General features: G+C 37.1%; 1 protein-coding gene across 2 annotated transcripts in view; it reads right to left on the bottom strand.

Moving 5' to 3' along the window:
* LOC111148404 (canalicular multispecific organic anion transporter 1-like) overlaps positions 1-17,270 on the bottom strand; it is an 88,581-nt gene that overhangs the window by 56,371 nt on the left and 14,940 nt on the right. For both annotated transcript variants that reach the window (XM_022504935.1, XM_022504929.1), the window contains 2 exons: positions 10,856-11,033; positions 1,172-1,426 (listed from right to left, as the gene is read on the bottom strand). In XM_022504935.1, coding sequence (XP_022360643.1) covers positions 1,172-1,426; positions 10,856-11,033 — 433 coding nt within the window. The remainder of the gene's footprint in view (positions 1-1,171; positions 1,427-10,855; positions 11,034-17,270) is intronic.

Genomic DNA, 17,270 nt, shown 5'->3' with positions numbered 1-17,270 from the left:
CTAATTCTACTTTCTAGATAACATACATTTATTTATTTATTTATTTATTTATTTATTTATTTAAATGTAGGCTCCATGCTGAATCAATGACCCTGAGACCAAGAGCTGGCGACCTGACCAACCGAGCCACCCAGGCGCCCCTCTAGGTAACTATTCTTCAAAGACTGCTTTATCTCTAGATTCTTTTTATGCATATACAAATTCATTCATATCTATATAACTTCATTTATGCATCTCTATCATACCCACATGCATTGGCATATTCACATTTTAAAAACTGGATTAAGGATAGTTATATACCTATGTACATAATATACACATATACATACATACATGTGTTTCTTTCTTTTTTCCCCTAATATCTGATTGACATATTTGCATGTCCATATATAGATATTATTCATCTTTGATCCACTTAAAATAATAAGTGCCATAAGCAATACAGCTGCACCTGTGTCATTACTTTAACACATGAAACCATTTGTCTCTCTCCTGACGGCGTGTGTGGCTTTCCAGGGCACTGAACTGTGTCCTGTTTCTCCATTCCTACAGTACAGCACTGTGCACACTGTCTGGCACATGGCAGGTGTCAAAAAAATTAAGATGAACAAATGAATGTAAAGGAAGAATATTCAAATGAATTCAGTTAAGCACTTACTATCTCCTTGCTGTACGAGGTCACTCCTGGATCACTGTAGCCCATTCTTTAGACACAATGAGCATACGCTCACCCCCAGGCTGTGTGTACACCATTTTTTCTGCTTAGTAAATCTTTTTCTCAGATACCCACATGGATTCCTCCCTTACCCTGCTGATATATCATTTCCTTCCTGAGGACTTTACTGCCCCTGTATGTGAAATGGCGCTCTTTGTTACTCTATCGCCCTAGTCTAAGTTCTGTTTCTTTGTATACAAATTAACACCAGCATTATCTTCTTTATTTATTTCTTAATGCTTTTCTCCTCTAATGAAAGCAGGAACTGATCAGCTCTCCTCACTGCTGTACTTTGCACAGGACAGATATCCAATCAATACCGGCTGAATGAATGAATGAATGATAAATCTGGATTATTTCCACATGTACAGAATTAACTAGATGGTTACTGTCAACTCTAGTCAGAAAATTCAGCTTCTGTTTGACATATGTCAAAGGACGCTGTCTTTTTCTTACCTTTAGCTTTTTGACTCTAGTTGCAACTAAAGCATTTACTGGTATCACAAACACAAGGACTGCCACCCCTGCTAACACAGCTGGACCCAGCTCTTGCCAAAGAAGTGATATGGCCATCAGGATCTGAAAAGGGGCTGACCAGAGGAGACTGAGGTTTGCTGTCAAGTCCATGAGCTGCTGGGCATCTGCTGACATCAAGTTAGTAATTTCCCCAGTTGAAAACCTCTTTCGAGAAACATTAGATAGAAGTAGGGCCTGAGAAAAGAGAGGCAAAATATTTAAAGAGTTCTGTAGATGATGGGGCATCTTTATCACCAAATTATGGTAACTTTTAATGTCAAATTTCAGTACATTTAGGAAAATCTACAAGATTATTTATGTGTTAGGATTATGAAACACTGAAACTTTTAAAAATGTTTTTAGATGAGGAAGATACAATTACTGATCAAAACACATAGATGCAATTACTGATCAAAACACATAGAGAGTAACACTTGGATTCCCAAGCAAATATATTCACCAAAACCCCTCCACAACTTATCAATTACAAAATTGCAATCTAGCCTAGGGGTGCCTAGCTGGCTCAGTCAGAAGAGCATGCGACTCCTGATCTCCAGCTCATGAATTCAAGCCCCATATTAGGCATAGAACTCACTAAAAAAAAAAAAAAAAGAAAGAAAGAAAAGAAAAAAAGAAATCTATCCTAGATTTCTAGCATTGAGGATCCCCTCCATTTGCTGCCACCCCTATAATGCTAAACCATCTAAATTTTATCAGTACAAAGTACATAAATGATTCAATAATTACCAAATGAATGCTGATGAATAGTAAATGCTTGAAACTAGAAAGTTTCAAGATGACACTGTCCCAGTTCTCAAGAAGATTATAATTTGGTTGTGGAGTCCACTCCCCACCACCCACATATACCTCCTACACAGGATGGTCGTAAGCATAAAAATAGTTAAGAAGGGCCATGGGAATTTGGAGAGAGAAAAATACTGGAAAGGCTTCTTGGAGCAGATGGAAATACATCTTTTCTTCCAGAGCCCAATTCTCACTTTCTGTGCACATTATTTTAATATTTGTATATTGAATTCAATATTTCCAAGCTTAATTATTGTTAAGTCTTACTAAGGTTGATCTTAGAAATTCATTTATTAAATTCTCCACCCATTTAAAATTCCCAGTGAAATGCATAAGTAAAATGTCATAGTGGTCGAGAATTGGTATGTGTACTGGAAGCCAGGCAAAAAGTCCATTCATATGCCAAGAATTTTAAGGAATTTCCACTACACTGATTTAAAGAGACAGAACAGAGAGGTGGAACTAACAAGTAAATGAGATAAAGAGTAAATGAGATACAGGAGGCACTCAAAGTCTGTTTTTTCAATAAATGAGTAAGACAAAGCCTCCCCCAAAAAAGGCCCATGTGGAAAATAAGTAGTCAGGGTCTTCAGAGGTCCACTCTTCTGACATTCCCGAACTCAAAGCAGGAGGGCTTCATGAAAAGGGGGAGGCCACAGGGCCCACTGGAGGGACTGCTCAGTCCTGAGACATTCACAAGGTGCCAGGATCCCCTACGCTCTATGGGCTACTTCAGTGTCCAATCCTCATTTACATTTCTACACAGTGAATTGGAAACATTTCTGTTACTGATTAGTAAGAGGGGACAGCTGTGCTGATGATACAAGAGAATGACCACTACAGACACAAGTCAGGAAAAAGGAAAAATACTAGTCCCTATGACAGTCAAGCTTTAGCCATGTCTCCTCCAAAGGTAACTCTTTACTCCTGATTTGTTACTGACCACCTAACGCAGCCAAGGAAACAACGGAAATCTGAGCCCTGGAACTCTCATTTCATTAAGTCTCCAATATCTCTCCAAAGATGTCCACTATTCTCTCATAAAATCCACCAGCAACTTAAAATTATAAAAAATATATTTTCTCTCATCCTTCTAGAAGGAAAAAATAAATAGTATTTAGTACTTATAAAAATACTAGCAGATTGAAGAGTTCAAAGTAGCTCAATTAGCCAAGGAATCAAATGAATGACCTTCTACTGGAAAAAACATATCACAAGAAACATAAATATATGGCTATCTCTTTGTAATCTTTATAATGGAAGAACATGATACCCATTAAAAATGAGTAAGAACAGAAAAATTACTTCAAATTGAAAGCATAAATGTCAAATTTAAAAAAATGTAACGGAGGCACCAAAAATCCAAATGGATATTACAACAAATGGAATTCTTAAAGTATGAGTAGATATGCCAAAAAACCTTCCCCAGAAATTAGAGAAAACATGTTTTTAAAAATGAAATGATTTTTTAAAAACACTTCAGGGATAGAGAAATTTCAAAATCACACACACACAAGATATAAATATATACACATTTATGTATATGGTACATAAACATATTATATTAATACAAATATTAATATATTTACATTTATATTTCTTTATAAATTCAGAGTAATGAATAACACAACTTCTAGAGGAGAATGCCTAGGTTCCAGGGCCAGTTACTCTGTTTCACATCTCTTTGACTATGGGTAAGTCACTCATTGTTCTGAGTTTAAGTTTCCTTATATTATATGTCCACACACACACACACAATCATTATATCTACAGCAACCTCTGTATCTACAACTGATTGTATCTATTTCTATGCACATAACAGTGCTTAAAACAGAGTGCAACAGATACATATGTTAATATATGTTTATTATATATGTATTATTAATGTTTATTACATATGTATATTACATATACAGATAACACATAAAATACACACATATATTACACACATAAAACACAACACATAACCCAATTTACAAGCAAAGAATAAGAGGAAATAATTTAAAAAAAATAGAAATCTCGGCCACCTGGGTGGCTCAGTGGGTTAAGCCGCTGCCTTGGGCTCAGGTCATGATCTCAGGGTCCTGGGATCGAGCCCCGAATTGGGCTCTCTGCTCAGCAGGGAGCCTGCTTCCTCCTCTCTCTCTGGCTACTTGTGATCTCTCTCTCTCTCAAATAAATAAATAAAATCTTTTTTAAAAAAGTAGAAATCTCTCTAAATGAAGGAAAGATTTTAAACCAAAAGCAGTCAGAAAATAGTAGTCTAATTAAAAAACAGTATACCTCCTCTTACCCTGGTGAAATCTGTAAATTTTATAATGTTAAAATTATCTTGAAAAAGAAATACTTACAAGCACCCAAACACAGAAAAATCAAAACAAGACATTTATCCTAAAATGGTGGGGTAAGAGGTAGGGGTTGGCAGGCACTTTGTTATGTGCTGAGTGAACCATATGTATTATGAGTGAAGATGGGCATAGCAAGGTGGAAAGCAAAAGAGCAAAAAAATTGAAAATAGTAGGAAAAAAGTTTAAAATATATACGAAAGTTTCTGCTATGCATTTATTTAACTTTATGCTTAGATATAAGAATAAATGTACTTAAAAACAAAATCAAACAGATTATTTTTTTAAGATTTCATTTATTTATTTGAGAGAGAGAGAGAGCACATCAGCATACACTCGCAAAGAACCTAAACAGGGGGTGGGGCAGAGGGAGAAGCAGACCCCCTGCTGAGCAGGTAGCAGGATCAGGACCTAAGCAAAGCCAATCCCTTACAGGACTGAGCCACCCAGGCGCCCCCTCAAATTGATTAAATACAAAAAAAGAATCATAAAGAAATCATATAACAATGTATTTTCTCAATATGTTTTGTCACGATATATTATGAAGCACTGGGTATTATACGTAAACAATGAATCTTGGAACACTACATCAAAAACTAATGACATTCTGTATGGTAACTAATGTAATAAAAAATTTAAAAATGAAGTAAATAATAGATTATAAAACAGTGTATTACAAATATATATGTATGCAGGTAAAATAAATGTTAGGAGAAAAATACACCGATGCTTATCTTTGCAATCTATAATTATGAATGGTTGCCATTTTCTCTTTCCTATTTTACATATTATGCATATTTTCTGCAATATACAAGAGAAAATTTGCCTTAAAAATTAATTGTTTTCAAAATATTAAGGAAAAGACTAAAGAGCACTATATAACTGGATTTTGTTCTGCATGGCATTTTTAACATCAAGAGCACTGATTTCTCTCAGTATTTTTGACTGCCAAACAAACTTTTATGTTTCTGTAAGGGACAAAATTCACAAGCCATGAAGGGGAATTTAGTTACTGCTTATTGCTAAATTATACAATCTAAACTGCCTCTTTGTTATATGAAACAATTTGGAAAAATATTGTAATATGACAGCACAATTATACTGGATGATGCAACATGTTCTAGAATTGTCTGGTAAAAAGTATTTAAAAAGATAAAAGAGAGAAAGCCAGAGTGAGGTAAAGAGAAAACCAATGGTAAAATCTAAAACCATATAAAAAGTTGGGAGTTTATAAATACTCTTCAATCAAAATGATAATCAACCAATTTTCATTTACAATTACATTTTAATCATAATCACTTTCACAAAACTCTGTTATTTTTAAATTCCATCCAATTTTGAGATTTCTTTTCTACAATATTTTCTTTACCTAGTCTACAGACACACACACACACACACACACACACACACACATGCACAGCACAACAACGTGATTTATCACTTCCTGAAATTTCATTGATTTCATTTGTTGAATTATACTCTAACAAGACCCGGATGAACCAGATAAGGCTCCAGCCTCAAAAACCTCTCTTGACTGGAAATATTGTGATTATCCCTGCCCTCAATTCACTAACATCTCACTTTATCATCTGATGATGAAGTCTGTTTGCAATTTCACATTCTCCCTCTTGTATATTTGCTCCTTTCTAGACTCACTGCCATGGTCCTGGTTCATATCTTTTTTTCCAGAACTACTGAAATAGTTCTAAGGTACCCCTTATTTCCAAACCTCTCTATTTTCATTAGTTTCTCCTGTTCATCCATCTGCCCTATGACTCAAATGAGTCCCAATTTCCTCTAGAATTAAAGTCCATTTTTATAATGTATCTTTCAAGTTTCTGAAAAAAGAGCTGCAGTCCCTTCTGTTTTACCGTTCTACCCCTCCCCACTATCCTACTCCATAAAAATATGATCTCTAGCTAAATTAATCTACTCATCATTTTCTGAGCAAGCCATGTATTCATCTGTGTACTCCCTCCCACAACATATTCCCAACAGTAGAGTCTTTGCCTCATGCAACTCACCCTTCTGACTTAAACCATGCAATATTATGCAATATTAACCATGACACTTTCCTGCCTATCCTAGCTATAAGTCATCAAAGTCACATAATTTAGAGCTGGAAGGGTCCTAAAAATTCCTCACCCAGTGATTCTAAACCAACAGTTAACTTACACTTCTAAAGAGATACGGTATACCTAAAGGTGGACCCTCCTAACATTTATAGGAACTCATTCTTCTTCAGTTTTTTTTTTTTTTTTTAATTTATTTGACAAAGACAGACAGAGAACACAAGTAGAGCGAGCGGCAGGGGGAGAGAAAGAAGCAACTTTTCCGCTGAGCAGAGAGCTCAATGCGGGGCTCTCGATCCCAGGACCCTGGGATCATGATCTGAGCCGAAGGCAGATGCTTAACCAACTGAGCCACCCAGGCGCCCCTCTTATTCAGTTCTTCTGTATGCAAAAAAGTATGCCAGGATTCTCTTTTTGACTCTAAGTGCAGGATCTGGATTCTGCTTTTCCTCTTTCTGACTACATTTAAGTGTTTTTATTTTTTAATTTTTTAATTTTTAACTTTAATTTTTATTTTTTAATTGTATTAAATTTTATTAATTCTCTTGCATTTTAGAATTATCACAATTAAGATTAAGAACAAATCTTTAAACTACACATATAGACAGTGTAGGCACTGCACTATTGTCCAATAATGGTGGCCACTAGCTATGTGTTGTTATTAAATGTAATTAAAATTAAAAATTCACTTTCTTATGAGCCACAATTCAAGGGCTCAACAATATGTGGCTAGTGGCTACCAAACCAGGTAGTATGGATGTATTACTTTTGTTTAGTTAAAAAAAAATGTTTTCGAAGTCAGTAAGTTTTTATTATATTTTGGTTATTTTACTTTATTTCTTTTTTTTTTTTTTTCAGATATCTCCTTCAACATAAAACAATACTTTGGTCTCTAACTCAAAGCTATTCTGTCAGCACCCCATGTTCCAAATCTCTCCTGTTTTTCCTCCCCCACCTTTTTAAAAAATTGTGATATATTTAATTGACATATATTAGTTTCATGTGTGTAGCAAAATTATTTGGTATTTGATACACTGCAAAATGATCACAAGTCTAGTTACATTCATCACCACATATAGTTACAAAAATTTTATTTTTTGTGATTAGAACTTTTAAGATCTACTCTCTTAGCAGCTTTCAAATACACAATACGGTATTTTTTTTTTTTTAAGGATTTTATTTATTTATTTGAGAGAGAGATAGAGCAAGCACAAGCATGGGGAGGGGCAGAGGGAGAGAGAAAGGGAGAAGTAGACTCCCTGCTGAGCAGGAAGTCTGATGTGGGGCTCGATCCCAGAACCCTCTGATAATGGCCTGAGCTGAAGGCAGTGGCTTAACTGACCGGGCCACCCAAGTGCCCATCACAATACGGTATTATTAACTATAATTGCCATGCTGCATGATACATCCTCATGACATTTATTTTTTAACTACAAGGTTTTTACCTTCTGATCACCTTAACCCATTTTTAAAATCACAAAGATTATACTGGACAGTGTTTGGTGGAAGAATGCCCCCAGACTGCCCATATTAAACCCTATTAAACTAACTGATGCTGCTTTTGAAGCATATCCTATTTCTTAGTCCTCAAGAATTGTCATGGGGCCTGCACCTGGGAGCTAAGGGGTAACAAAATCTGAGCTTTGAGACTCATGAACTCTTAAAGTGATCAAGTGGAATGGGGCCCATGTTTTTCCCACAAACCTTAAAAATGATATTCCTTGAACTTTATTCCAAACCATCAGCAGTAATGTGGATGGACAGAGAACAAGAAAGTCCTAACATTTCCCTTCCTCACCAAGAAAAGGATCTGAGACCATGTTTACCCCACTCTTATAGCAAGTCCCTAATGAAGTAGAGCCAATGTCAGATTAATATGGGTCCTCTGGTGCCACTATGAGAGCCATTTTGGATATTGAAGGTATCTAAATACAAAAAGTCAGAATTCTACAACCTGTAAGGAGAATGGAAATCTGGGACGCCGGGGTGGCTCAGTCGGTTAAGCGGCTGCCTTCGGCTCTGGTCATGATCCCAATGTCCTGAGATCGAGTCCCACATCAGGCTACCTGCTTGGCGGGAGCCTCCTTCTCACTCAGCCTCTGCCTGCCACTCTGCCTGCTTGTGCGCTCTCTCTCTCTCTGAGACAAATAAATAAATAAAATCTTAAAAAGTGGGGGGGAATGGAAATCTAACTACTCTAATTAGTTCCACAGAGACAGACTCTCTGGAAAACGGGTGTAGGATACAACACTTAGAAAAAAGGCGAACCTTATATCACTGCCACGTGTATGTACCATCTCAGTGCCTCAGTACAGGTTATAACAACACAGGGTGTGACTTCTGCTGCTTGTTGGATGGACTTGGCATTAAATCATAATGCATACACCAAGCCCTACTGAGCTGGCTTGATTGCTGTACTCCTTTGATCTTGAGTGCTCTTTGTTCTTAAACCACCTCTAGGGAATTGGTGGTTTCTTCCCTGTAGTCAGGGTTACCTCTCCCATTATTATCTCTGGGGTCTCTCTACCCTTGAAATAGACTCACCTACAATGCTTGATTTTCTTTTTTTATTTGACAGCTTGTTCTAATTTCTACTGCAGTCCACTCTTTTATATTTGTATATCCATCCAAATCCCGTTTCCAAACTCCAGTGCTGTAATCACTGAATGAAATCCTGTTCCATATGGACTATAGATCAAAAACAAGTGTTAAGATTTAAACTGATCCCTAGGGGCGCCTGGGTGGCTCAGTGGGTTAAGCCACTGCCTTTGGCTCAGGTCATGATCTCAGGTCCTGGGTTCGAGCCCCACGTCGGGCTTTCTGCTCAGCAGGGAGCCTGCTTCCTCCTCTCTCTCTGCCTGCCTCTCTGCCTACTTGTGATTTCTCTCTGTCAAATAAATAAATAAAATCTTTAAAAATAAATAAATAAATAAACTGATCCCTAGACTCTTTGATATCCTTCCTCCATATTAGGATTTCTCAGAATTTACAGCTTCTAGAATTATGACCCTAACAGTATGTACCTGCATTTGGGCTAAACCATTCCTTACCCCCATTTTGGCCCAATATGGCCAAATGGCCTATAAGCTTCATGCCCAGCTCAGCCCAAATTATAATATTTCCGTCCGCTAATACAAATTCTACACCTTTCCCAAAGGCCATATGAAGTCTTCCTTTCTATGTGAAACCTTTTTTAACTGCACACAATCACTGTAGATTTCCCGCTTATCTGACCTCTTATAAAACCTGCATTTAGTTCCACATATTAATATGTATGCTAATGATTCCCCCCAATTTCTTGAAGGCAGTGGCTCAGTTATTCATTTACTCAGTCATCCAACTTTTATAAAAATACATTAAAGTCACTCTCCCAGATAATAAAAGTACAACAGGAAAATAGGTTTCTATTCCAAATCTTAAGGAGCCCACAATTTACAGAAGAGTACAGAGTAAGAAGGCAAAATACACTTGACTAATTCAGGTGATAACTATGAGAAGGAAGAAACTCTTTAATTGTTTATAACTATGAAGCCTAAGTAAAAGGCTCTGAATGGTAAAGAGGTGGTACTTAAAATTGCATTTTCAAGAAAGAACAAATTAAACTTCAGCATGATCACAGGTATAAAGATCAGCCAGGTTGTTCTGGAGGTGGGTGGGTACAGAGGCAGAGCCTAGAGTGAAAGAGAAGCAGATAATGATTGTATAGAGAAAGATGGCTTTGCTGCACAAGAAAGCAAGTAGAGCCAGCAGAGGAAGAAGAAAAAAGTAGTATGAAGAATCAAAATGATCATGAAAAGAAGAAACTTTACTGATACATAAACACAGACAACCATGAAAAAATTCATCACCTTCATTTTGGGAGGAGGAGGAGTTTGGTGATGCAACAGTGACAGGGCTCACCAGAAGTTGCAGGGGCAGTAAGGACTATAGAGAAATTAATACAACCAACACGGATGAGTCAAAGTTCTTTTAAAGCAAAACAAATGTGAGTGCTGTAAAGTGTGTAAACCTGGCGATTCACAGACCTGTACCCCTGGGGCTAATAATACATTATATGTTAATAAAAAAAAAAAAAAAAGGCAAAACTAACATACACTCAAAGGGCACCCAAGGAACCTTTAATACTCTCCTATTTTAAAGTATGCAAAAAAAGAAACCATTTAGAAATGGAGAATTTCAGGGCACCTGGGTGGCTCAGTGGGTTAAGCCTCTGCTTTCGGCTCAGGTCATGATCTCAGGGTCCTGGGATAGAGCCCTGTATCGGGCTCTCTGCTCAGCAGGGAGTCTGTTTCCTCCTCTCTCTGCCTACCACTCTGCCTACTTGTGATCTCTCTCTGTCAAAAAAATAAATAAAATCTTTAAAAAATTTTTTTTAAAAAATGGAGAATTCCTTAATTTTTTACCTTTTTGTAGATGAGTCCAATTACAGCTGTCTTAATTTTTGCTGAAGTGAGCATGTTAAAACGTTGGTATTGCTGAAGGACCAAGGTTTGCAAAAAGACTACAACAAAAAGTGCCAAAGCATAACCATAGCCACTCCATCCAAAATCTGGGCGATGTTCACAGAAAATGATCATTTGCCTGGATGTCATAAAGAAATTGAGAAAGGGGAAGAAAGGTTAAACATCTGAGGTAGTTAAATGCTTATAGGAGTTAAGTGTTGTCCAAATGTTACACACACTCACATGTTTACCTGCTCTTTTTCTCTTCTTGCCAAGTTGGCCTCTTTTCTCCCCTCTTTATTTTTAATCCAAGTATTATATAATAAAGTAAACAGAATCAACAGTTATCTTCAGAGGCTTTTGAGTACAAGGTTAATCTCTAGTTTTCTTATGGTAATCTCACCAATGAACTGTTCTGGCCTAACTTCATCATACAAATTGAGACACAAAGACCGTTAAAGCTTCTTTTTTTATCATTATCATGAATTTTGTTAAATATAGGGAAACATGACAATTAGAATGTTAAGTAGTGAATCTCTCAGAATGGCACACAGTTTTTTTCAAAGGCCTGAATTTTATCTCACCTACTTGTCCATATCCAGTTTCTCTCTACTCTATCTTCCCACATTTCCTCTTAAGTTTGGTGACAGCACGGTCACACTGATCACAGTCAGTGCTGGGGTACAGTGGGGTACAGTGGGGATGGTTCTAATCATAGCTCTCTTGGTTGCTTATTGTCCTTCAACTGTGAACACTGGTTACAACTCCAAACGCCTCATATCATAGTTAATAACTTTATATAGGTGCTCTTAACTTTTTAAAACTGTATCCGTGTGACTAATAATACAAATTTTAAAAGCCTACATATACTCTACGTCATGGTGCAAACAACTTGGATATATTCTCTCAGATACTACAGATTAATGTCATTTTTTTTTTTGCAGCCTCAATTCTTGGTTGACTTAAGTAGTTTCTGTTATTTTATAAGTAAAATGTATAATAATGTTTTAGAAATGTATACATATATATTTTTTACTCTGAGTTCTGGAAATGCAGAAATGTACTTGTTATTGTAAATATCCATTTTGAATTAACTTAAGGTTATAACTAGAATGAAGCCACATGTGATTAGATAGAGTACACCTAAATTTTTTTAAGAACACTGACTTAAAAACTCATTCTTTGTGTCAGTTTACATTTTTTTATATTTTTATATTTTTAAAAAATAAAAAATTAATGTCTAAGCCTTAATCTGGTTTTTTTTTGCAGTTTGGACAACTTATGGGTAAAAAAATTAAAAGCAATTTGCGCTTCCTGAATTGCTTTATAAACCAAGAACTTCAAAAGATTAACTTTATTGGAATTGTACTTTGCAATCAAATATATACTAGTGTTTCTAAAGTTACTATTAAAACCTCTAGTCACTGAAAATTATTTAGAGCACTGTGTATTAAATTATACCACAGCCCACCCAGATGAAATTACAGGAAGTTCTGTATTTCTGAGTGGATTTCTATCAGATGCCATCCACTGGAACACCAAATTATTTTTACAAGAGTAACTTACTGGGGCGCCTGGGTGGCTCAGTGGATTAAAGCCTCTGCCTTCGGCTCAGGTCACGATCCCAGAATCCTGGGATCAAGCCCCGAGTTGGGCTCTCTGCTCAGCGGGGAGCCTGCTTCCTCCAATCTCTCTCTGCCTACCTCTCTGCCTACCTCTCTGCCTACTTGTGATCTCTGTCTGTCAAATAAATAAATAAAAATCTTAAAAAAAAAAAAAAGAGTAACTTACTAAATGTCTTTTTGGTCTATGAATTAAGTTTCCTGAAAGAGGTGCACTATTCTTCTTATTGTGGGTGTATTTACCAATTAGACATTTTTCCTTTCTCATAAAATCAAACAACTAAAGGACTATCAACAGGTACCATAGTGGTTCTACAAATATAAATCAGGAAGTATTAAAAATAATCAATGATCAAGACACAGTGAATACCATAAAACCAAATTCATCAGACATGAATACTCACTGGTTTGACTAATATTACAATAAAATTCACAGAAAGGGGGAAAAAGAGTAAGCATAACCATCAACAAGAAACACTTCTTCTAATAGTAAGTTAATTAAGGTATTATTTTTATATATTTTTTAAAGATTTATGGGGCACCTGGGTGGCTCAGTGGGTTAAAGCCTCTGCCTTTGGCTCCAGTCATGATCCCAGGGTCCTGGGATCGAACCCCACATCGGGCTCTCTGCTCAGCAGGGAGCCTGCTTCCCCTACTCTCTCTCTGCCTGCCTCTCTGCCTACTTGTGATCTCTGTCTGTCAAATAAATAAATGAATAAAATCTTCAAAGATTTATTTTTATTTTTTTTTATTTATTTGACAGAAATCACAAGTAGGCAGAGAGGTGGGGGGGGGTGAAGCAGGCTCCCTGCTGAGCAGAGAAAATATTAAAGGTATTTAGCTACTCTAGAATGAGAATCTCTTGAAAATATGTGACTTTAGATAAGCCCATTTATTCAGTATTCAGTTCAGGACAAGTATTTGAGTTCTATGTGCCAGGCTCTGTGCTAGGCAGTAAGGACACAGAAATTGAGTAACACAGAATCCTTTACCAGGAGGAGCTCATAGTCTAGGCAGGGAGAAAGATAACACCAACCAACTCATTTCAATGCAATACTGACATAACTGTTTTGAAAGTATGGTCAAGCTAGTGTGTTATAAAAGTGTGTCACAAAATAAGGGAGAACATTCTTTACCCCATAGACAAGGATCTAGTGATTATTTAGCATCCTGTAGACTGCAAATATTTGGAGAAAACAGAGACACTGAATTGCCATGAACTATGCTATTTTGGATAACAGTCACCACAGGGAGATTCTAGAATGAATTTTTTGAGCAGTAGTCACTGAAAACTAGGAATCAGAGCATGACTAAAAATGGCCAGGAATCTCTTGCTACTCCTCTCACTCAGAAGTCAAACCTAACTATTCTAAGTCTCCTCTCCATCCATCTGGGCTGATTCAGGGGCCTGCTTGACCAAACTAATGTGGCACAAGTGACATCCTGGAGTTTCCAAGGCTAGGTCATAAAAAGACTAGTTGGAGCCTCTTGGCATGTTCAGTCAGAAAAAAATCCAGCTGCTATGTAAGGATTTCAACTGCTCTGAGACTTCTGTGCTCAAGCTAACCATTTGGAGAGGCTTGGAGCAAGAGAGACAGACAAGACAGAGTTGGAGATCTGGCCACTTTTAGCCATCTTAGCCCAAGCATCAGTATGCATGCTAAGAAGCCATCTTGGACATTCCAGCACCAGCACACATAATAAAGAACCAAGACAACCCCGCTGACAGCCAAAACCAAGGCCCCCAACATATATCTCCATTTGAGCTTCTACAGCTATCGGTAGCTGAGCTAATCAGCTAAGGCCCCCATCATGGTGGATCAAAGAAAAGCCATCCCTCTCTGAAGTTCAGATCCATAAAATCATGCCTTATGTCTGTAGCTTAGTGGTTATCACGTTTGCCTCACAGACATTGGTGAACATAATAAAATGATCATTGTTCTATGCCACTAAATTTTGACAATCTTAATACTATAGCAATAGATCACCAGAAGAGGGCAGGAGAGGAAGATGTTGGTCAATACTTTTCTGAGAGACAGATTTCCGGCCTCAGATAACAGAACTCTACCGCCAACTCCTTAAAAATAGCTGCAATATACAAAGGTGAGTGGCAGAGGCAGGGGAAGAAGAGGTATGTTACCTTTTCTGGTGGCGGTTTTAATCCAGGAGACATCTGGCTTATATCTCCATAGACAAGGGGGCCAAACAGATGTTGGGGTGAAAACTGAAAGGAGCAATTTTCTAACAACAAAGAAACACCTTCTTGCCTTAGATTCCCTGACACCACACTCCTTTGGTTCTCCTCTCCTTGCACTAAACACTCCTTCTCATTGTCCTTTGATGGATATTCCCATCTTCACCAACTCCACACATTGGAATAGCTGATGTCTTTACTTCTCCTTATCCGTGCTAAGGGGGTCTCATTGACAAAAGTAGTTCGACCTACCCAGTATAATTTGGAACAATTCCCCAATTTGTTACTCCAGCCAATATTTTTCCCAACTCCTAGCTTATGTAGATAATTCCTCAATCTTTCTGGATTGGCTAGATGGCTGTCAGGGATCCCCAAGGCCACTCCCTAGTTAAATGACTCATTAGAAGGACTTACAACAGTCAGCATCTAGTCATACTAATGACTATGATTATTACATTAAAGGATATTAAAAAAAAAATGAAAAGCAAAGAGAAAAGGTACATGGGTCCCAGAGAAAACAGACACAAGATTCCCAAAGTCCTTTCTCAGTAGGGTCACACAAAACACACTTAATTATCCCAGCAACTAGTTGTGGTAGCATAGATGAAGTATTGTCTACCAGATGAGCTCATTAGAGATTCAGCATCCAAGGCACCCTCTCCCTAATATATGCCAAAATTCCAAACTTCTAGAAGGAAAGTGGGTATTCAGAATGAACTATATTGATTGTTGAGTAGTTTGGACAAATTGAGCCACTCTAAACAGTTCTGGCAGTAGGACTTCTCCTGATATGCAAGTTCTAGTTGCCAGCCAAAAGCCACCCCCCTAGAAGCCACCCAAAGGAGAGCAGTCAGGCCTTCCAAAGGACAGCAGTCTGTCAGTTCATTCCTTCTTGCAAAATGGCTAATATGTTTTCAGATTTAGCAAGTCTAGGACAGCCCACTTCCTACTCTACTCCCTCCTGAGCTTCTACATCTCAGTAAATGGTGCCTCATTTACCTTGTGACTTCAAAAAAAACTCTGAAGGCATCCTTGATTCCTCTCCTCTCTCAACCTACAGTCAATCCATTAGTGTACTATGTTGACTCTACCTTTAAAAGAGCCAGAATCTGTATTTTCTAGAGTTGAATACAAACACTAATAAATATACATCAAGCTATGACTTGCTCTTTCTTTTAGTTAGCATATTACTGCTTTTGAGAATTGTACTTCAAAAACTGTACATTTTATTCCCATTCTGCATCAAATTTTGTATCAGTTTTTTATAAAGAACAAATATTACATTTAAAAAATCATTCTGATAATATTGAAATTCAACAAGTTGAATTTTGAGGAAGAATATACTGAAACAATGGCAGAAAATAAATATATCTGATTTCTATCTCTAAGAATTGTAGGAAAGCAGAGCAGCTGTACCATATCTCTCTTCACTGCCAGATGCCTGTGTGATTTTCCACTAACAATTCTAGTATAAATACAGCTAAATGAATTATCTTCTAATATAAATAAATGTAGGTCATAACATCAGATTGCATGCCATATGTTATTTTTTAAATAAAAGGAATATATGGATTCTGTAAACTTGGTGCTTGACATTTCTCTGAATATCTTCTTTACTCTTGAGGAGCCTTGAAATTAATGACTAACTCCTACACATGAAGGTTAAATGCTTATTAAAGGGTTTGCTGGGCATCTCATGATGGCACTTAGGATATTTTAAATCCAATTCTAACAAAACTTGGTGAAATTACAAAAAAAAAAAAAAAAAAAGAGCCAGAATCTGACCACTTGTTATCACCTTCATTGCCACAACCTAGTTGAGGCCCCATTGACCTTCACCTGGACTATCTCAGTCTTCCAACTGGTGACACTTCTACTTTTGCTCCTCTTTACATTATTTTCCACACAGCAGCAGAGTGATCCTTATAAAAGTTAAGTCTAATCATATCAAATCCTATTCAGAATCTTCCCAAGTTTTCCCTTCTAAAACAGAATAAAAGTCAATATCCCCATCATATTCCATAAGGCCCTTTAAAATCTTTTTCATGCCCAGACCTTCCTAACCTCAATCTATCACATTTCTTCCCAGCTACTTTGCTCGAGCCTCACTCACCTCCTGCGGGTCTTCAAAGACACCAAGCATGCACGTGCCTTGTGGTTTTTGCCCTTCCTGTTCTTCCTATTTGCAATGGGTATGGTCTTGGCTTCTTCCCTAACTTCTTTTAGGACTTTTTTCAAATGGCACCTTATCAACAATGTCTTCCCTAACCTCCTTAAATTAAACAGCACTTCCACCTCTCCCCAGAGTGGCATTTCCTACCCCCTCCCTTGTACTTTTTTTTCCTTAGCACTGATTATTTCTTAATATCATTTATATTTATTCATCTGTTTACTATTTATCTCATCCCTGAAGGTCATCAGAGCAGAGACTCTCTGATTTTTGTCCACCCCAGGGTCTATGAAGAAGAGGGGTATGTAGCAGGTGCTCAATAAATATTAGATAAATACATTTCTGGATATTATCTAGATTTTAAGGAACTAAGGATTAATTCTGTTTTCA

This window comes from Enhydra lutris, unplaced genomic scaffold (genome assembly GCF_002288905.1).
Source record: "Enhydra lutris kenyoni isolate GAN:26980312 unplaced genomic scaffold, ASM228890v2 scaffoldscaffold2, whole genome shotgun sequence".
NCBI classification, from domain to species: Eukaryota; Metazoa; Chordata; class Mammalia; order Carnivora; family Mustelidae; genus Enhydra; species Enhydra lutris.
Note: the sequence above shows the minus strand (reverse complement) of the source record. Positions and strands in the feature narration are given on the sequence as shown.